The following is a 22,657-nucleotide window of genomic DNA, read 5'->3' as shown; positions in this document are numbered from 1 at the left end:
AATTGGCCAATTAAGGCAATTTAGCAAAAGGTTTCGTAAGGTAGTTTTAATGACTGCATTTTCTTTCGTTGACATGAAGATAATTGCCGTGTTCATTATTAGAAAAGACAGAGTAAAGCGGACCGATGAAAAATAAATGAGTGCCATTGTTGCTTTGACGTCCTGTTCGCGAAATGAAAGAGAATAGAGGAGAATTATGCTGCTCTTTAAGTCGTTCCTTCTAACGTTCCATTATCTGATAATGTTGCTGTTGGAAAAAACGTGTAAATCGGGTAGCGGATCTTTTTACAAAGAATAGTTCAATAAAGAATATTTAAATTACAAGATTTATTTTAATAAAATGCTCTAATATGAATATTTTAATACGCAAATGGGAAAGTATGATAAACATTCTTCTTTAAATAAAATTATCTCAAAGATCTTCCACTATCAAGAAGAAATATTTCGTAAGGGTCCAGATAATACCAGATTATACGGAATATTTGGTTGTTTTGTTTCGTTTTGAAAGCACGAACGTTTTGTACAAGGAAATATTGATGACCTTGCATATATATCTTCATCAAAGCTTTATAAATTTCTCGATTATATCTCCTTCGTTTTGCTATTATTGACGCAAACAATTATGAACCTTTGCAATTACGAGCTTATCACTGAAGTACCATTGTGTGAGATTCTCATTTACAAGCATCGTTAGGATGTCAGCAACTTCAAACTCATCATCGACGATTAGTAAAATTCGATCTATCGCCGTAAAATTACATTTTGTAACAAATTACAATATAGTTTCAAAGTAAAGTAATTACAAAATAATGACAAAACGATAAAAAGTAAGATAACGAAGTAACTACAGTAGCTCACAAAAGTATTTGAACAGTTATTGAAAAGTATTCATGAAAGGTCTCTGTCCGAATACTTTCACGATACACTGTACTTGACGCAGCGAAATTCATATCGCGCCAACTTGGAGCAGCCAATTGATTTTGGCCATTAAACCGATCCTCCATCTGGAGTGAAACTTTTTACTCGGAAATCTGCCAAGAAAGAAAATTATAAACGCGACGGACGGTATCTTAGCCAAGTCAATTAAAGTCAAAAAGTTGATTAAAAGAAGCATTGTTTGTTTGTTTCTCTAAATGAACTAGCCGTCTCTTCGTTTACCACGCCACTTGTCATCACACTCCTCGTCGAAAAATTTAACCAGCTCCTGGCAGATCTTTATTTTCTCTTCCCCTTGATGAAAACACGAAGATTCATACATCTATGAAATCTCGCGTGATCTCGCGTAATCGTTTGTTTGCTAGCGCGATATTGCGAACCGAGTGGGTTGAAATCACGCGGACACGCTCGACGGTTCGCTGAAAAACAAAGATCCAAACGACAACACGGTTGCACCGGTGTAGTGTGAGGCAATGCGCAAGAACATTTAATACAAATGGCACGATTCAGAAATAGATTAAGAAACGAAAGAAAAGCACTCTGAGTTTTTCATTTTATTTATCTGGAATGTTAAGCCACGATTGAATTTTTTTTATATATTCCACATTGGATTTTTTAATAACAGGCAAAGATGTGAATGAAAAATATCATCATATTAGCAACAAGTAATTTTTAAGATATAATGTACCCAATGAAAGAATTCAATTTTTATTTACTTGAGATTCTACTTGAGAATATAAACCAAACATATTTAACAATGTCTGATCAATGTTAGACACTAATTAGTCTGTGTGCAGGCTCCCATGAAGATCTAACACAATGTTAACGAAACTCTATAGAGATACATATTTTAGCTTCATCATCGAGTTTCATATTTCACATCCAACATTCTCTATCTCGAGTTTCAAACGTTTTCATAACTAGCCTCAAGCAACGACCATCACATTCGTATTCCAATACTTTTGATTCAAAAAAAAAAAAAAAGAAAAAGAAAAGAAGTACAAAGCGTTCTCTGTGCAAACTGAAAATATTTTCGTAACTTGTGCAAAATGATTACTCCGCGGTTCACTTCTCTATTCCGCCGCAAACCACTTCAAACAGTGTGTTCTCGAAAATTGACTGAGTCGAAAACAAATTTGCAAGAAGATTAGTCCGAGGTCAGCCGCAAGGAAGCTTTGTGACTGATAGAATTCGCGAGAGCGATTTTTACTGAGTCTCTCTATGAACCTGTCTACGGAGCGAGAAAAGCTTACTTTCTTCTCTTGCATACGTTTGTACCTGTGTGCAGGCTCGCATTTCCTTTGATGCGAACCCTCATGGCCCTAATCTAAAATATGATGCGGAGGCCAGCTGTGGAGAGCACATTGAACTTGCCAGAAAGGAAGGATATCGTAAAGGCTTTACGGTGTTCACGGTTCGCCAGTACCGAATTTGAATGTTCCTAGCGGAAGTTAATCGTTTATCACGCGAACTGTGAACGATCCGCGGCGCCCTTTGTACCCGGCAAACATTCCAAACATATTTGATTTTGCATCGGGCCACATACCTGCGCTTATCCAATCGATTGTGTTCCCAGGTAGAACGAAGACGATAAAGGGAATAAGTAACTGGGTCAACGTCTCTTTACCGTGAAAAGCTCCTTTGATTAGCGAAGTTGAGCCCCACGCTGGTCATTCGTGGCGCTTGGTTAGCTGATTATGTTGCCAGCATAAACGATGGAAGAAAAACAGATCGTTGAGAAAATGTTGATATTGCGGTGATACTTGCCAAGGATAACTTTGAATGAAAAATACATATGCCCAATTATTTTTCTGTATTATGTTAAAGTATTCGAATACTTGTAGATATTTTTTATGAATATATTACGTATATTATACGAAACATTTTGAAATTTCAATAGCGCTGTAATAAGACTGGATTATATTCCGCAGAGATTACGAAAGTATTTAAAGTGTCATTTATCCATGATATTAATAAACCTCAATATTCAGTGAGTTTTAGCAATCGAAACTGATAAATATCAAGAAAGGAACGAAGAGTGTAACGAAATAAAGTCTTGTACGCTTCGTGGCTGGAAAGCCCGCAAAATTGGCAGTGACGAATGGAAAGCATTTCGTGGGAGCGATGTCTCGATTATCGGTAAAGAGAAACCAAATATCGAGCTTCTGGGCTATAAGGTATGAAGGAAGAGTGGCGAAGAATGAGATTCAAATAAGATGTCAACGGTATCGTCGGTTATCGGTTGATTCAATTTATTCACGAAGGGGTAGCAGAAGACAATATCGACGAAGGGATCGAGAAAGAAACGCGAGAGAGGAGAATTTGATTAAACGGGAACCCATGATGGAACTTTGATAAAGGTTGTTAATTGCATAAGGGTTACTGATTTCATAACGATGTAATTAACAAGGGGTCGAGAGGGGAGATCGTCTGTGGTTTCGTTTCGCAGCCACGTCGAGAACGCTCCACGGTTCTTCGTCCTCTTTCAGCCGATACTTTCGCGATTTTCATTATCCGATGCAACTACAGCGCCGAGTTATCAACTCGAGCGGCAATACTTAATCAAGAGGCTCTCGGCGTGTTTAAATATGCAAACGACCGAGGTGCACGTCGTACCTAGAATAATTGAAAGTATCCGCAACGATCTAACGATACGAGCGGATTTTTCAACGAGCAGATCTCGAAATAAAGTTTTAAAACGCGAGGTCATTAGTTTCAACGAAACTTCTTGGATCTCCTTCTATTAGAACGTCATTAACGGTTTCTTTGGATCGCAAAGAAAATGCAATCAAGACTGTTTTTCAATTATCACATTCTTCTGGTGAATTTGAAATTCTTTCTAGATCTTCTTAACGAAGAAATATTTCTTACTCTTTTTTCAAACTTTTCACTGGGTCGAGTATCGTATTTTTTTCTGTCTTCAAAGGAACGCTGTAAATGGAGTTCGGATTTTTTGCTCCATCGTTCCGCGATATTGCCGGAAGATTACATCGCCAACGTCACTCCCGTTATCGTAATTCATCAGAAGACGTATTGAGATTAAAATCGTTCAGGAAAAACAGACCACGTTGATATCTTCCTTTGGATTCATGCTATGGAAAAATGTAAGATCATGAAAGATGGATAGTTGCGAAAGATAAACACGGCGTAACGAAATATTTTGTCCCCGATATCGTCTTTTTCCATTAGGACGTCTCAAAGATAATAGACAATGAAAATATGATCCCACGAGGATTAAAATAGTGTGGATATAAAATTGGAAAATTGAGATTCCTTTTTATTCGTTCGGGTATCACAACTGAATCTAAGATACCAGATTCATTGCAAAGTATAAAAATATAGGAGATATAAAAGACGTTGAACTCGCAACGACGTTCAGTGGGTTACCAAGTCAATATTGAAATAAATTAATTCGATGAAATATTACTAACTCCTTATATTAAAATGGACGGAGCAAGTACCAAATTTTGCAAATAGTTTCTAGGACATCGTGTTTAAAATTAAATTGTAATATCACGCTTTTCTCTCAAAATCGTCCATGTTTTACTGATCCATTTTCTCCAAGTTGACCTAATTCCAGTAAACCATTTCAATGCACACGAAGGATCGTGATATAAAACCATATTACATTTACAATATACCATTCACAAAATGGATAGATACTACACGAATTTGATATGAAAGGCCAATAAATCGATCTTACGATCAGAAGAATATACGAATGTAAAAAGAGGCGCTGAAGTGACGTCCATCAAACATGGTAATGTTCGAAAGAATAGCGCTCTTTGGTGTCGCAATCAGCTTTAAAAGCCGTACACGGCTGGTAGCTTTTAGCGTAACACGGTTGTTGAAAAGTGGGTGCCAGTCCCGCAAGTACAGTTTAATGCACCAAGCGAAATGGACGGAGTACCAGAGACGAAATTGAACGATCCCATGAAAAACATGATTGCGCGAGATCAGCTGGCATCCTCGCGACATATTTTCGCAATATTCATTAGAGCTTGAGACGACAATTCTAGGAGAAGAGGGGAAGAATTTTTTTGTCATGACTGATGAATTGCAGAAGAAAATGCGCGATGAAGAAATATTGTTCTTCTATATATTTTATTTCTATTAGAAATTCATTAAAATGTTAATTATTAATTTTCTATTATTATTATTGTATATATTCCATATATGTAAAAAGAAATATATATAATATTTAAAGACCTTATATTCATTAACAGTACATATTTCAATATATATGGAATATGGAATATATGGAATATATATATTGAAATATGTATTGTTAATGAATATATATTTAAATTTTCTATAAATGCATAAATATCCACAGTCGACTAATGAGCAACAGACTTATTTAACCCCTTAATATAGCCCGTTGTAAGATGATCGGGCCAAATATAATATATAATATAATATATAATACCTTGTTTACGTTTTTGGGTCCAAAATTCTCGAACGTAAATCGTAAGTTAAGGGGTTAACAGTGGTTAAATTTTCGTCGACATCAATAATACCTACGTGGTTGAATCAATATATCAACACAAATTGGAGAACGACAACACCATCGGTCGATCAAAGGAGAGAAACGTTCTTGTAATAATAACAAGCGTAGCGAGACGAGAGCCGTAGTCTAAATTCTGTCGTGCGATAAGAAAGGTGTGTTAACACAAAGCCGCTGCTACAGGAGAAGCCTGGTTCAATCTTTCCAACAAGTAAGCGTTAAATTTATAGTAATATTACATATATTTGACGGTTTGTTCTGGGGTTTCTCCCTTGTTGTTTTCTGAAAAAATTAATGAAAATTTCACGCGCAGAAATTTACGCGAATTCACGGAGGGAGGGCATCGAAATCGTTAAAGAATTTAATTTCATCGAAGCACGTGTAATCGTCTTCGATCGGGCGATATTACCGATTCACGCTGAATTCGGTGTTACACGAACGACGCATAGTTTCGGTTATATTTCATTGTTTACGTGCCCTGATGCGCAATACACTGTCTTCGAAACGCGGTATTGTAACGACATCGTTGTGGAAACAATGCCACTGTATTATTACGGAAAGACATTCATTGAATAAATTCGATATCCAAGGTAATAACTTTTACTCGTTACGAATTCTACGCGATGTGTTTCTTAGTAGTTTTCAACATTCCTTCCTATTTTCTATCGAAGACTGTTGGAAACGTATTTTTCACGATTTTAAGCGACGTCAAGAAATTCATGTTCGAAAATAGAATATTATGTTAAATAATTGATCGTTTTACGTTCATGGAAACGTAAGGATATCGAAATTATTTCAACGTCGGTGATATATTATTGAATAACGTTTATTATATTTATTAAAGATAGAAATAGTTTCGTCATACAACCTATAAATGAACGGTAAAGACAGGAACGGTAGTTTAACTGAACTAAAATTTCTTTCTTTTTAAAAATTGAAGCGGAAAACGAAATGCCAATTTAAAAACTCGATTACACGACTATATCTATATATACCATCCATATTCCTTGTAGAGTACGGAGATGAGTGCTGCGAAGTATTGAACGTAATTTATGATGTAAATTTCTGTGTGTAATTTATACCAGGCCGCAGTACTTTCATTACTTTTAAATTCTTAATTGATAAACTGTTTTAAACGTATGGGATGAAATCGGAATGGGAGAATTATCACGCGTCTTTGATTGAAAATTAAAGAGAAGAGAAGCTGTACGTTCTCTCACCTTCTTTCTTTTTTAAATAGCTATTAAAACACTCTATATTTTAATTAGTCTGTGTACAACAAATTTATTAGCGAAGAACAGAAGTATTCCAATAACCTTTGGGAGATATTACTACTCAATGTCTTGGGGTTCTATCTATGAAACTAATTAACTGAAACGTTGAACACTGTAAAGTAGAGACATAAAGTTTTGCTGTAAGACGTTAAAATTGCTATTTAAAAGTCAATCAAGCAAACCTGCACCAAACAACGTGTCAAGACTACGTCATTTGTTTTTAATTAACCGACATCATACACGCTACAAAGATTGTCACGTTACTAAAGCTAGAAAATTTTCCCAAAGTTCATTTTGTTTAAATTTCGCTCTTTATTCGCCATAGTTTCTCAACTTAGATTTAATTCATCGTAATTATTCAGGAAAAGGATCGATTTACTTACGGCACGAGCTCGTTTATCCTCGCATCGGTATCGATAGAATTGTCACGAATCCCCAAAGAGACCAAACCTCGAATGTTCTACACAAAACGTCTTTCCCTCGGGGATTAACTCGAGTTGTGGCGCCCCTTTAATTCCATCCACGTACGAAAAACCATCCTATCGCGTTATCCGATATACATAGGATACCCTTAAACTCTCGTTCGGCGAAACTTCGGAAATTCCAAGCCGGTGAAATTTCCACCGCATTTTCGGGATTTCAACGGTGTCGGCGGTCGCTGGATGCTTTTCAGTTTGGCCTCCTCTTGCTTTCCACGATTATGTCGCTCCGTGACGTCGCTCACGTATTAGTAACGGATTAAAAGCGAGTTCGTTCGTTGGTTGTTGCTTCACTTCTGATCTCTTATCCAATGACTAAGCTGAGATAACTTTAACCAATAGCGCTGTATAATAATTTGGATATTAGCTACCACCACTAAAGTAGGCCTTATGGTTGCCGATGCAGCTCGCGTTAATGTATCGTTTAATACTTACGTAATTCGTGATTGGGTATGGGTTTTGGAATTTGTTATAGTTCAGTGGAAGAGGTTGTAAGAACGGGCTCATTTAGATTAACTTGCAGTATAGAAGACCATTTTTTAAGAAACAGCGTGCAGCATTTGTTGTTGTAAAAATTTCATTATATTTTTTCAAGTCACGTACACGTATCGCAGCAGAGAATAAAGTTATAATTATTCTGCTTAATTAATTAGGCTAAAGGGATTATATCTTTAAGAATTTAAAATATCTGAATAAATTTCAAATTCTCCAGATCATGACTTACACTCGTACGATTTTCAGTCCGTCGTGTGAAATTGCAATCTTTTAAAAATATTTTTACACTTGGAGAATACATTCATGGCAATGAAATGATACTTTTATTTTTCTCATGTTTTGTATCTTTTGTTTGTTACAGGCTGAAATATGGAGCGTGTTCATCGCTATTTTAAGGAAGAGCGTGCGCAACTTACAAGCGTGTACAGACGTAAGCCTCATCGAACACGTGCTGCTTCGGCTGTCCCGCGCTGAAACTGTCGTCGCAGGTAAATCTTTATCAAACGATTCTAATCCTGGTTGCGTCTATAATAGTCCATACGTGCAATTTACACAACAAGCAACGTTCCTCTGTTCGATAGATCTACTGATCGACATGCTTGGAGTGCTGGCCAGTTACAGTATAACGGTGAAGGAGTTAAAACTTTTATTCGGTGCTATGAAAGCTGTAAAAGGGAAATGGGTAAGAAGGTCCAAAAGATATAGAAATACAAATTTTCTTTCGAAAGAGAACTATTCACGTTCAAAGAAACTGACGAAACTTTCCTAAGACTTTTGAGTAGAAGTTTATATCTTGTATGATGTATTGTATAGAATTTTTATTGTATTCTTGTATGTCACAGCCACGACACTCGGCAAAACTGTTAAACGTTCTTCGTCAGATGCCGCAACGGAACGGACCCGACGTGTTTTTCAGTTTTCCCGGCAGAAAGGGATCGGTAAGTCGATTTTCATCCTTCTCTCAGCCGTTCCTCTCCGGCACCGGATATTCCTGTTACGACCTCGCGGAAGATGCCATTCGATTCTGAACTCTATTAAACTTTCGATAAGAAAATTCGCCTTGTTTCATGGAACTTCCACTCGCGCTTAATCCGTCGAATCAAATGACCTATTGATTCTTCGTCCAGTCGAACTCCATAGACGAACAGCTGGAAAATCATTCGAAATTATGGATGAACCTAAAACTCGATCAAGATTAAACGTATATCTTTTTAAACGTAAAGGATAGAATCCAAGACGTAGTTCGCAATAATTTGAAACAGTTTCCGTACGAGTAAATTTTTCTAAGACTCCTTGAATATTAAGTAGATATATCAGATTTTTTGGATCTTGACACTTGATTCATTTTGCATTTCAAAAATTTCTTATTTCAATTCCCTTTTCTCTAAAAAAGAAATAAAAGCGTTTGATTTATGTAACACAGAATCACCAATGTACGAGGTGCCAAGTTTTGGAATTATGTTCCACTTCTTAAAGCTATAAGAATTATTCCTTTCAAAATTAAACAAAGCTTTTTTCAAGCTTGTACATTGAAGAGAATACTTGAACAAATTTCTCTAGTATTAGAATAAATGTTATTTTAGCATCGACATAGCAATCCATTTCATGATCGAACAAAAAGACGAATGTAGAGCAAGAACATAAAACTCTCTGTGAAAATCCATCGGAACAGATGTCGTCCGGTGCAGACGTTGGTAGCTATTCAATGAGTTTTAGAGACAGAAAAGTTTCGATATGACAGAAAATGTTAAGGAAAAGAAGTTTCTTATTCGGGGGAACTGTTTCGAGCGTTTCCTTTAATATATAACTTTGAAAGAGTACAAGTCAAAGGGGAAGCGTCTACTACGAAGTTTGAATAAAGTTTTTATGCAGCGAGTACATACTTAAGACAGAAATTTTAATTCATCGAGTAAAAATTCAAAATTTAGCTCATTTTAAACGAGCATTTCGTATATCTTCATGAAGATCGTAAGCTGTAAGTCATTTATTAAAAATTATATAAATATGAGGAAGAAAATGAATATTCGTTAAAAATACACACAATATATTGCCAAAGTTTGGCAGCTTATTTTCCAAATACACCTATACCTAAACCTAATTATCGTGAATATATTATATATATATTATAATAATTATTATATTGAAAAATTGCACCATATCGGAAAACTGCACGATCCACCCATGAAAAACCTAATTTCATTAACATAACATCCTCTTCAGACAAGATCACATCAATTATTAAGTAGTTTTTGGCGTCTTTCTATGTCAGAAAACCAGGAGGTATAAATAAATAGCTAGAACCAGTATAAATGGTAAATGAAGTACCTATCTATAATATAATATAATAAAATTCTAATTCTACTCGAGCTTATTTAATTATTTCTGCAACTTTGTCAGGCGATCGTCCTTCCGCCGCTCGCGAAATGGCCACACGAGAATGGATTCACGTTTACCACGTGGTTCCGTCTGGATCCTATCAACTCCGTTAATATCGAACGAGAAAAGCCGTACCTCTATTGGTAAGTGCTCTTACATCAAGCCCTCTTGCGGGAACACTCTCTCGAATCGAAGTGGCCTGGCTAGTACTGGCTACCTTAAAGAATCGTTTACGTTGCCGTCTTTCACGAACGAGAGAAAGAGAAATACACGGAACTTGGAATAAAACAGAGGAAATTGGGGCCAGGGGAAAAACGCGCCGATCAAATTCCTTCATGTTCGACCGTTCGAATTTGATTAAACGCAGCTCCGTTTGAGTTAGCGCGAAAAAAAGGATTCCTATTCGAACGTTGCATCGTGCAACAATTTGATCGCATTCCGTCACGCGGAAACAATTCGATTTCCATACAATCGACAACTGTTGTTTCCGTTTACAAAGTACATCGTTATTCGGAAGAATAGGAATAAAATACAGAGGATCGAAACCGTGCAGAGCAGAAAGATCGTTGATGAATTTTTATTGACATTCCAGATATTTCTAGTCGGCACCATTTACGTTCACAAAGCTTGTACGTTCCTTTGTTCGCAGTTTTAAAACTAGCAAGGGAGTAGGGTACTCCGCGCATTTCGTAGGGAACTGCTTGGTCCTCACATCTATGAAAGTGAAGGGCAAGGGCTTCCAACATTGTGTCAAATATGAATTCCAACCACGTAAGGTAGGCCACATTTCTATGTTAATTTTGTGGAAATTTATTTAACATATTCGGTGTTAAGATCAAAGTACGATGTAACTCGAAATTTACATTCTTTCAGAACATTTAATTCTTTCATTCCCAAATTATTTAGATATTACAAACATTTGTGTGTAACTTTCTTACTCGTCGTATGTTTCTATTGATCATATAATCGGTAAAATTTATATGAACATTGTGATAAAAACATTATGGAAACATGGGCAAGGAATATTTTAAGTAGAATAAGATATGTCTGAAGATAGAAGCATAGTATTTCATAATTCTAAATGTGTATCGTGCACTTATCATGGGAATGAAAGTGTTAATCGTATAAAACTTTACCACTTTTTGTAACATTTCTTCCGTATGTGTTGTCAGAATATTTAATAAAAATTGCTTCTGTTAAATCTCTTTACAAAACGTTCAACTCAAGGACAGTTTATTCGAAACATTTTCAAGAGAACCAATAACGTTTACTTTCACAGTGGTACATGATCGCCGTAGTGTACATATATAATAGGTGGACGAAGAGTGAAATTAAATGTTTGGTCAATGGTCAATTGGCTTCGAGTACCGAAATGGCGTGGTTCGTTTCGACAAACGACGTAAGTAAATTTACGTATTGAATATAATTTCACCTATTAATTTTACGTGTTTGCCGACCGCAATTAAAACTGGTCGTTGCTCGAAACGCATTGAAATTGTGGTCTCTGGCTATGAAATGTTGATCGAAAATGAAAGGAGCTATATAGCACGTTCTTCTTTGCAGCCGTTTGACAAATGTTACATCGGAGCTACACCGGAACTGGATGAAGAGCGCGTGTTTTGCGGACAAATGAGCGCGATTTATCTGTTCAGCGAAGCTCTGACGACGCATCAGATATGCGCTATGCATAGACTGGGGCCTGGATATAAGGTACATTGAGTTTAGAAACATAAAACTTTGCATAGATAACAGGCTTGAAAAAAATTCTTCCATTAAACTTTCCTTCTTCGTTCGTAATTATGGATACATGTTCTAGCTAAATATGAATTTCTTTTAAATAGAATTTGCGCTCTAGTAATTCAAAATATAGAGAATTAACATAAAAGCAGATTATAATTGTGAAAGATATTCCTTTCACGTATTTTTTCATGAAGATCTTTAATTTTCTGTGATACTTTCTCCGTGTTCATCACAAAGGCATCTGGAACTCGGATTTATGTAGATTCATTAGATATTCAACATTCCGTGTTCCCATTCCCGTTCTGTTCACAGAGTCAGTTTCGTTTTGACAACGAGTGTTACCTGAATCTGCCTGACAATCACAAAAGGGTGAGTGATGAGCCGGAGCTCACGAGCATGGTGGACCAAAGTATGCAAACTGTAAGCATTTTTATTTTCTTTTTCTCCCGTTTACATTTGATTTGCACATTGTTTAATCACTCTGTTACTGCGTTCGAGTTTCGTCAGAGGTAATTACCCCGATTATCGACCATCACTACGAATATCTTTTCCCCAGAACGTCACGTTCCGTTGGACGTTACTGCGATTCATAACGTTTGTATCTATCCATTGCATAATTTGCTTCTATTTGTGGATTTTTCTCTTTTTCGTTTATTACACACACGACTCGTTACTCATACGAGCCACAATTTTCTGTTTTGCCTGATGCTTTCTTACGATGTAGGCCTATAGCAAGACCCTGATTAATTTATAGCCTATTAAACGTTAGCCTATAAAAGTTAAGTTTTTTCATAAATCTGTCTGTTTAATCATTTTGCTGTGATGTGTGTATTTTCGTAGTAAAAGATTTTTCATAGGTTGTACGGACGAACATATACTAAGTTATACCTGTCATACTTTAGTTAGTGTTTCTTTAATAGGCTGCGGATGTTTATTCATTTATGAGAATTCTAAATATGCAAATATATGTAAAATATCCAAAAGTAAAAGTTAAGGAACAAATCACTGTTTAGGATCAGAATATGAATTTGCATAAAAATCTGCAGTCTAGTTATTAGCAATGGACACTGCGACTAATGGATATCCTGAGTTTGGAAATTCTTTTAAGTCCGTAAGCGTCCCTCTGAAAATTTAACACAGCCTGTCTGACCTAAAATCACGTTCAGTTCGGTTTATGATGTGTGGCACGTTTGTCCATTTAACATGTAGATATTAATTTAAATAGTTATGAAAATTTACTTTGAAAGTCTACTTTTCTATTTTTTAATTTCCAATATTAATCTATAATTGAAAATGACAAATTTCCACAGGTAATCATATTCATTTCTGTTTGGTAGGCTTTCAAAGATAAATTGTGACTTGTTGTAGTGGAATGATTTTACGACATGCAATTAGAAAGACACATCGACGGTATTAACAACGCTATTTTATAGGTGCTTTACGATGGTAAGCTGTCGAATGCGATTGTGTTCATGTACAACCCGGTAGCAACGGATTCTCAACTATGCTTGCAAAGCGCACCGAAAGGCAACGTCTCCTATTTTGTACATACACCACACGCCCTTATGCTGCAGGTATGATATCGAACACGCTATACTTGTAATTAAATAAAAAAAAAAAAAAGATAGGACGCCCGGAAAATGTCATTCATCTAGCAGTCTCTTTTTTTTACAAATTTTCATGTAAAAGCATTTTTCGCTGTAAGGCACGACGTTTTTCATATCGTAAACGAATGACACAAAAATTGAATTTTTCCCTATTAAAATGTTTTTAATCTTTTATATTATTTTATAGTTTAATAGTTTGAAATATTGAGAAGAAAATAACTTCTAGTTAGTAGTTTCTAGTAGAAAGAAAATAATTTGAAATATTGAAAAAGGAAATAACCCTAGTTTCAAACATTCAACCTGGATACCAATACAAAAAAAAATACTTTATAATTCATAAAAAATAAAAATTCCAGTGATTTACACTCGAATGCAGGCTGTCTCTTTGATACAAAAATTTAAAAGTGTTGCTTTTCTGAGCGTCCCAACTTTTTTGGTCCTTTTTTATTTTGCAACCGAATGTAGAACATCGAACTTGGAAAACATGCGAACATTTTACTGTCTATTTGTAGGATGTTAAAGCTGTCATCACGCATTCCATTCATAGCACGTTAAACTCGATTGGCGGCATTCAAGTGCTGTTCCCTTTGTTCTCGCAACTAGATATGCCTTACGATTGCATAGCGCCCAACGATGTTAAACGAGACCCAACGTTATGGTAAATATCTACCAAAACTCTTCACATCGAAATTTTCGATGGAACAAGTATTCGGCTTGTATCATAGCCGAATCATGTTTCTCGATCATATAACACGACAACTTGAATTTTAGTTCGAAACTGTTGGGGTTTATTTGCGATTTGGTGGAGAGTTCACAAACCGTTCAACAACACATGGTACAAAACCGTGGCTTTCTAGTGATCAGCTATATGCTGCAGAGAGCGAGCAGAGACCATCTAACTACGGAAGTTCTCGCGTCCTTTTTGGAGCTCACGAAACATCTGGTTACCTGTCTCAGCGCTAACAGCGACTTGTTGTTGAAACAGGTATCGATTTAGTCATTAGTTTAGTACTCGTACGAATTAGAATTAAATTAACGTTAAGAGTAATTAGCGATAAGTTGGATGAGAGGTAGAGATCATTGAAGGTAGAATGGAACTTTCGATGGAAATCGGAGTTCAGTTGGGTCCAAGTAGATTTACGGAAGTAAGAATGGGCAAGCTTAGTTTGCACGAAAGTAATAAAATACATATAACGTATATCGTAAATGTATTTGTACTAGGCGAATACACATCGTTTATCAAAATTAGCTAAAATAATTCATCTTTGTATCCATTTATAATTTATTCGATAATTTTAGAATAATATTTTCTAATTTGATCTATTGAAGATACAATTTTGTGTAATGAATCATTGATGAAATTTATTTTTTTCATCCTTTTTGACATAATTATTCATTTTACCCATATTTTATAGGACGAATTATTTTAGCTAACATATCTTAAGAATTCAACGTAAATTTTAACTCAATTAAATTGAATTAAAGCATACTACCAACTCTACTATGAGACATATGGTTACTCTCATAATTAGAAAATCACATTGTGTTATTAGGGTTTGTATCTAAATGTAATAGCGTAGGTACATTTAAGCTCCCTAGTAAGTTCATCATTGAAACAGTCTAGCGATTTCTCCCATAAAAATTTCGTATGTTATGATACATTTACGTAACTATTCCTCGTTCTCCATTCTCCTCTTTTTGTTTTACCCACGATACAGTATACAATAGCATGAACGAAAGAACTATCAAACGCAGTTCTAGTGTATTATAATTTACTCTCTCTCTGCCTACTCCATATATAATATCTGTTGCAATAGCTTGTACGATAAAAACTGCTCGTAGATGCTCTGTATGTTATATGCTATTTATAACGTATGTGTACATATTTTCGTTCATTCGGGTTTGATCCGTTCACACACAATGCATTACGATTTCAAGCATGTACTATTTATACTTTTTCTCATGGAAACGACATTATGCTACCCGAATCTTTGGATCGCATGCAATCTACCGACTTTTAGGCTTCCTGATTTCATAATATGGCTACGCAAGACTATATATTTTTGTTCACACTAAATATTTGCTTCCATACGAGAATCTATCTACTTCTATTGTTTTTTGCAACGCTGAAGAATATTATTATTCTCTATTTGCTGTCTGACCGATCTGTCTAAGTTTCTATTTCGAAACGGTGCTACATGAGAGCGTACTTACTGACAATTTTGACTTTTCGTTCGAATCTACAATACTTCGCTTCATATTCTTCTATCAAGGATGCCTATCGCCTTCAGGAAAGCTGTTTCATTATTTTCTTTCTATACGCAAAGTTCAAATATTGGGACATCCTTTTCTCGCGGTGAACAGCTAAATCATGAAAGAAAGGAAGACTTCTATCTCAATATTTGCTTATAAAAGTCCATTTATAAGGTCTGAAATATCAAAAATTAATATTAAAATTTATAATTCATATACGTCCTGTGAAATATTGATTGGTTCTGTGATTTTTATGTAATTTTTCAATTTGTCTCAATATTGCCTTCAGAGCTACCAAATTCTCAATATTGATTTTTCGATGCATGAATGTTTGACATGAATTGTCATCTCTATTCTCCTCAATCTACTTTTCTTTTTAATAATGTGTCGCAAACTCTGTACGATGAATTTATCGGCACTCTCAGTTTCTTTCTTATTTTCAAATTTCCCTCCTATGTATTTTCCATTCTACGGTATACATATATACCCTGCTGCACAGTTCTAAATGTTAAGTTCCTATTTTAAATTCACCATAACGAGACTGTATGCTCGATATAACGAGCAAAATATTATTATCCGCTGGTACGATTATTTAATTTCCATCCGTATCCATGAAACTGGAGAAATGTATCTAAGAAGCAGGAACAAAAAGACCACGTAAACAAATAAGGAATACATAAAAGTCGGCTAGATTGGTGTGTCCGAAGAACAGGCAGATCCATGGTGATGTAGTTGTTTTACTTTTCATTCCTAACATGGCAGCTATTGGACCACGTACTTTTTAATGCCGCTCTGTGGATTTATACACCGGCGCCGGTGCAAACGCGGCTCTATTCGTACTTGGCCACAGAGTTCCTCAGTGACACCCAAATATATTCAAATGTAAGGAGAGTCTCCACAGTATTACAAACAGTGCACACGCTTAAGTACTATTACTGGGTTGCCAATCCGCGAGCGAAGAGTGGAATCACACCCAAAGGACTTGGTGAGTAATTTTGAATACATGGAAATATGTATTTCCATAGGATTCGATAGGTTATAGCGGATTTATGACGTTTTCGATTCATTGCAGATGGGCCGCGACCTCAACAGAAGGATATTTTGACAATACGTTCTTATATTTTGTTATTTCTGAAACAACTTATTATGATCGGGAATGGAGTAAAGGATGACGAGTTGCAGAGTATTCTGAATTATCTGACGACAATACACGAGGTATGATGCTCGTAATTGATTGTGTAAAAATGCTTTTGATGACATAAAGTTTAACCTTAACCTTTGATGAAGGATAAGAATAGAAAAATAAAAAGAATTAATTTTGACTTGTCTTTGTTTCTGTATGTCTGTTACTTACGTTTGTTTCTCGTATTGTTTCGAATGTTGAAATAAAGAGTATTAAAGTTTGAAAAAAGAAGCTTTTTGTTTCAAATATTATAATAATAAGAGTAAGTTTGTTGATCCCGCCAATAATGTAATTTATATCTTTTCACAGGACGAAAATCTACACGATGTTTTGCAAATGCTTATATCATTAATGTCGGAGCACCCATCGTCGATGGTTCCAGCTTTCGATGCGAAGCAAGGCGTCAGAACGATTTTTAAATTATTAGCGGCGGAAAGCCAATTAATACGTTTACAAGCTTTGAAGTTATTGGGATTCTTCTTAAGCCGCAGTACACACAAGTAAACAAATTCAATAAATTAATTAAAAAAAAAGAAAGTATTTATTTGATAGCTATTAAGATTCATTTTTTGAATTCCAGACGAAAATATGATGTTATGAGCCCTCATAACTTGTACACATTATTGGCCGAAAGATTACTATTGAACGAGGAGACATTGTCACTACCCACCTATAATGTTTTATACGAGGTACTATTTTCAGTAAAAATTTAACTAATCAATTACTATTCTAATTTATACAATATCCTTTCAGATTATGACAGAGCACATTAGCCAACAGATCCTTTATGCCAGACATCCTGAACCAGAGTCCCATTATCGTTTAGAAAATCCAAGTAAATCATCAAATCAGTTAATTTAAAATGATAGGATTATAAATCTATATAAAAGCATATCTCATGGTATTAACAATTACATACATAATTGCAGTGATTCTAAAGGTAGTAGCGACGTTAATTCGACAATCAAAGCAAACAGAGCAACTGTTGGAAGTGAAGAAGCTGTTCCTCTCGGATATGACATTGCTGTGCAACAACAATCGAGAAAATCGTCGAACTGTTCTACAGATGTCTGTATGGCAGGAGTGGCTAATAGCCATGGCCTACATTCATCCGAAGAACACGGAAGAGCAAAAGATCTCGGATATGGTGTACTCGTTGTTTCGTATGCTTCTGCATCATGCTATAAAACACGAGTACGGTGGATGGCGAGTGTGGGTAGACACTCTGGCCATCGTGCACTCCAAGGTAAATATTCTAACATAGTGGACAAAATTAAAGACAATTCCTACGGTAAGGTTAACGTTGCACTGTTCCAGGTATCCTATGAGGAATTCAAGCTTCAGTTCGCTCAGATGTACGAACATTACGAGAGGCAACGATCAGATAACATTACGGATCCCGAGTTAAGACAGCAAAGGCCAATCAGCACTATCTCCGGTTGGGATCAACAACATTCAGGGAATAATGGATATAGCAAACCATCACCCTGGGGCAATCAACAGAACCACGAAGTGCAACATGTAGAAAGGAATTACAAGGTTGGATATCAAGTTTTTTTTAGGATTAAGCTATTTATGGGGCTTACTATGTTAGTTAAACTCGTGTTTGAAGATTCTGCGGTTTAAGAAATGGAAAAAGGGAATAGATATTTACATGGCCGAGAAAGTAGGAATATTTCATCCTACTATTTTCTGTAGATGACGAACAAATATAAAATACCTTCTTGAAATAAATGATATATAAGCACTAGAACATCAATTGTACTATGTCATGATAACTAACTCCATCTCCAGGAGTTCGATGCAACCGAGAGCAACGACCGTTTGGAAGAGTCCTGCAGCTGCGACTTGAACTCGATAGACAATACTGAAAGCGATGGCAGTCCAGCGATCATCAAATCGCACAGCGAAACCCTGGACACTGCTCAGTCGAGCGAAGCGATATCCTTGGACTCCAGACTGAGTGACAAACCAGAAACACCGACAACAGCGCGTGAACTTCATACGGACACGCCGACAATTCTCGAAGAAGGAAACAGCGATGCTGTCTCTATTCCAACGACTCAGGAGACCAGCGAAGCGATATCAATAGAGAGCTCCAGTGATTTCTATAGCGAGGTTCATAAGATCGAAGGTTCCAGCCCGGATTCCTTGGCGGTGCAGGAAGTCCTGAAGAAGGACGACGATCCTTCAGAACAGAAATCACAGGAGGAAATCGTCTCTCAATTATCTCCCGTTGAAAAGATGGAGGAAAGTGTACAAACTAAACAGGAAGACATTGAACAGATGGAAGAAACAGCATCGGTATCTCAAGACAATACAGATGCGTCCGGTACTGGTGTTTCTAGCGTACAGAAGTCGCAAGATGATGAAACTGAACCTGAAGGTGAGGTTGAAGCTGAAGCTGAAGCAGAAGCCGAGGCGGAGACCGAAGTTGAAGCTGAGGTTAAAGCTGAAACCGAAGTCGAAGCTAAGGTAGAAGCTGAGGTTGATGCTGAAACCGATGTTGAAGCTACTACAAAACAAGTTGATGAAACGTGTAAAGAAAAATCAAACGTGGAAGATAAAGTCACTCCCAGTGATGAGATTTCTTCTGACGCGGCAGAGGCTTCCGAAAAAATGGAACAGACTAGCAAACAGATAGTAGAGGAAGATTCCACAGACGTTGTTGTTTCAACGGAACAGATTGATTCGGAATCAGTGCTACCTATTTCCTCCAGCGAGACATCAGAGCCATTGACCATCAAAGACATCGAGAAGCTGCAATTGGAGAATGATCGAGAAGTGATCGACAGCGATACCTCAGAAGCGTATTTAACACCGACGGAGAACCAAGACAATTTGGGTGATATAAAGTCGAAGGAGACGGATAAAATTGACGACAATGTTAACGAGGACATTGAACTCACGGAAAAGACAAGCGTCGACATTGAGAATAGCGTTGAAAACGATACCGAGGAAACCGTGAAAGATTCCAATTGCTCAACTAGCGTAATAGAAAATATCGAGACCGGTAAGACGAAGGTAGATGTAGAAGACAAGAAAGTGGAAACAGTAGTGACTAGTGAGTTAAGTAGTGAGAAATGCGCCGTGAACTCTGTAACAGAGGACAAAAGTGCTGTTATTAATGATAACGAGGAGAAGGTAACTGAAAAACATTCAAGGGTGCCGTCCACTATTTCTACTAACGTAAGTGATAATCAGTCAGACATTCCGGTGAGAACTGAAACCGAGGTAGAAGTAACAGATAGTGTTTGTAGTAATAGCGATATTCAAAGTTCTGTAGATAATGTGACGCAAGTGCCAAATCCTAAACAGCAAATTCCAACAATATCTACGGTCTGTGATGCAAATAAAAATATGCCCGACGGTGTGCCTCAAATCGTTAGTTCTACAGTGGTTGCGAGGGATAATTCGTTATTGAATGATTTAACTCCGGATCACGTAGATGCTCATCGCAGATCCAGCTTACCAGCTGTATCCACCGAGACAACCACCGATGATAATCTAAACAGTAACGAACCTCCTTCTTTACCCGTACCCTTGCGTAAAACATCGTCGCCACAGAAACGACCAAGGAGTGCCTCAACGTCCACGCAAGTGGACCCCAATCATTTCGGTGAGAATTTCCATAACATGTTTATTCTTTGCTTTCTGTTACCTAATTATTAGATCGTGGATGTTTATGAAAATTTATATTTTTGTGAATACAATTAATTATTTTCGATATTGTAGACCTTTGAGTTTCCATAAATACATAAACATTCGCAGTTTACTAATTATTTAATCTATTATATATCATGTATTCAGCACATTATACAAAACTGTTGATATTTATTATAGAATCAAAACGATCGAAGCAAGGTAATCCTTCTACAAGACCAATGTTTAGTCCAGGCCCGACTCGTCCTCCTTTCAGAATACCAGAATTCAAATGGTCTTATATACATCAGAGATTACTCTCGGATGTCCTCTTCTCGTTAGAGACAGACATTCAAGTCTGGAGAAGGTACATAAATATCTAATTCTACCATATACTATTAGTTGCAGCAATATTTCATTCGCGTTTTTTTAAAAAAAACACGTCACACGTTCATTAGTATGAAATCTTTCGAATCAAGGATTAGTTAATTTATTTTATTTCTCTATAGATTTACATCTTTTATCAAAAAATTCAAATAACTGCATGTTTACAATTTTAAAAAAATTTTAAAGACGAACGAATTTATTACTCGACTCAATATAATAATAAACTTGCGATACAATTTATTGCTAAATTCAATATTCCACTGTGTTCCAGTCATTCGACGAAGTCAGTGTTGGACTTTGTAAACAGCAGCGAGAACGCAATATTTGTTGTTAATACTGTTCACCTAATTTCGCAACTAGCTGACAATCTTATAATTGCCTGCGGAGGATTGTTACCGCTTCTAGCATCGGCGACCTCACCAAATGTATGTATAAACATTTTTCCATATTTTTCCCTGATTTCACATAGAAGAGCATATCCCAGGTGGAAAGTTCATTTTTCACGGATTCCTTTTTTTAATTGGTGCTTGGATATATTCATAGAGCGAATTGGATGTAATTGAACCAACTCAGGGGATGCCAATTGAGGTAGCGGTTTCTTTTCTACAAAGACTAGTCAACATGGCTGATGTACTTATCTTCGCCAGCTCTTTAAATTTCGGTGAACTGGAGGCTGAGAAGAATATGTCTAGTGGCGGTATTCTAAGGCAGTGTCTAAGACTGGTTTGTATTTATCGTCCACGTAGTATTTTTCGTTTCTCAAACAGATACATCACTATTATACCACACCGTGTAATTCGAATTTCATGAAAAGCTCGTTTTTTGTGACATTTATATATAGTTGAAGAAATTAATTCTTTCTGTGAATATCGTAGAATGTCGATAGAACAAACAAATGAAATGAGATTATTGAAAAAGACCATATTAAGTGTTTTCGATCCACATTTCTTAGATTCGCTGTTATCAGTGCGCATCCTGATAAACGAAATTCCTTACATACATTATTATATACACAAACACTAATCGATGAACTTCGTCTTTTGGCATTTTAATATATTTCCCCTGAGAGTAAAAATTAAGGTTTCTACACGACTTTTATTATTGATTTTCAATGTATCCCCTCTCATATGAAAGACGAAGTTAATTAAAATTCTATTATAATAGAATAATCATATAGATTGTGCTTCGCATTAATTTTTTTTATCTGTATATACATATTGGTGTTTCATAGTGTCATAACATATAAACTACCTATATAAAAATTTACGTATAAAATTATCACATGTTTCGATCCAAAATCAAAGATATAATTATCTGTTGTAATATACATATTATAATTCTCTTGAATGTTGATATCTGAAAATAATAAGATATCATATACTTCGCGTAAAGAAAATTGAAAGCCACACTCACTTTAACACTATCGTAGTCTATATTTTTTATCAATAGAAATAGTTCTTATATCAGCAGTGTTTTAAATAGCCATAATATTTTTAGTTCTCCGTAAATGTATAACATAGAACTTCAACATGTATGTGTACACTATATGTTTTTGTTATATTCATCTGATGAAATGCTTCTATAGGTCTGTACATGTGCCGTTAGAAACTGCTTAGAGTGTAAAGAACGTGGCAGATCGTACAGCATGTTAGGTCGACAGATTGGTTCTAGTAATAAATCACAGCACATACAGTCTCTTATACGTGGAGCTCAAACATCACCCAAGGTATGTTTCATCTGATCGAACTTAATTTATCTAGAGAAATGTGTTATTGTCA

General features: G+C 36.0%; 1 protein-coding gene across 16 annotated transcripts in view; it reads left to right on the top strand.

The window, feature by feature from the left end:
* The window catches only part of LOC100749771 (neurobeachin), a 418,748-nt gene that overhangs the window by 302,580 nt on the left and 93,511 nt on the right, over positions 1-22,657 (top strand). For 10 of the 16 annotated variants that reach the window (XM_033321947.1, XM_024369159.2, XM_024369157.2 and 7 more), the window contains exons 3-25: positions 8,053-8,179; positions 8,273-8,373; positions 8,534-8,629; positions 10,089-10,210; positions 10,717-10,843; positions 11,347-11,466; positions 11,631-11,777; positions 12,120-12,227; positions 13,241-13,381; positions 13,927-14,072; positions 14,186-14,399; positions 16,400-16,652; positions 16,740-16,882; positions 17,160-17,350; positions 17,431-17,539; positions 17,604-17,685; positions 17,780-18,096; positions 18,168-18,389; positions 18,645-20,469; positions 20,694-20,859; positions 21,151-21,304; positions 21,423-21,602; positions 22,465-22,605. In XM_033321947.1, the coding sequence (XP_033177838.1) occupies positions 8,053-8,179; positions 8,273-8,373; positions 8,534-8,629; positions 10,089-10,210; positions 10,717-10,843; positions 11,347-11,466; positions 11,631-11,777; positions 12,120-12,227; positions 13,241-13,381; positions 13,927-14,072; positions 14,186-14,399; positions 16,400-16,652; positions 16,740-16,882; positions 17,160-17,350; positions 17,431-17,539; positions 17,604-17,685; positions 17,780-18,096; positions 18,168-18,389; positions 18,645-20,469; positions 20,694-20,859; positions 21,151-21,304; positions 21,423-21,602; positions 22,465-22,605 (5,232 nt within the window). Of the gene's footprint in view, positions 1-5,537; positions 5,655-8,052; positions 8,180-8,272; positions 8,374-8,533; positions 8,630-10,088; positions 10,211-10,716; positions 10,844-11,346; positions 11,467-11,630; positions 11,778-12,119; positions 12,228-13,240; positions 13,382-13,926; positions 14,073-14,185; positions 14,400-16,399; positions 16,653-16,739; positions 16,883-17,159; positions 17,351-17,430; positions 17,540-17,603; positions 17,686-17,779; positions 18,097-18,167; positions 18,390-18,644; positions 20,470-20,693; positions 20,860-21,150; positions 21,305-21,422; positions 21,603-22,464; positions 22,606-22,657 lie in introns of those variants that run through there. The other 6 variants (XM_024369149.2, XM_024369150.2, XM_024369158.2 and 3 more) reach the window with 5 other exon arrangements.

The sequence above is a fragment of the Bombus impatiens genome, unplaced genomic scaffold (genome assembly GCF_000188095.3).
Source record: "Bombus impatiens unplaced genomic scaffold, BIMP_2.2 scf_0543, whole genome shotgun sequence".
Lineage (NCBI taxonomy): Eukaryota > Metazoa > Arthropoda > Insecta > Hymenoptera > Apidae > Bombus > Bombus impatiens.
The sequence above is the reverse complement of the archived record's forward strand: the minus strand, read 5'-3'. Positions and strand labels throughout refer to the sequence as shown.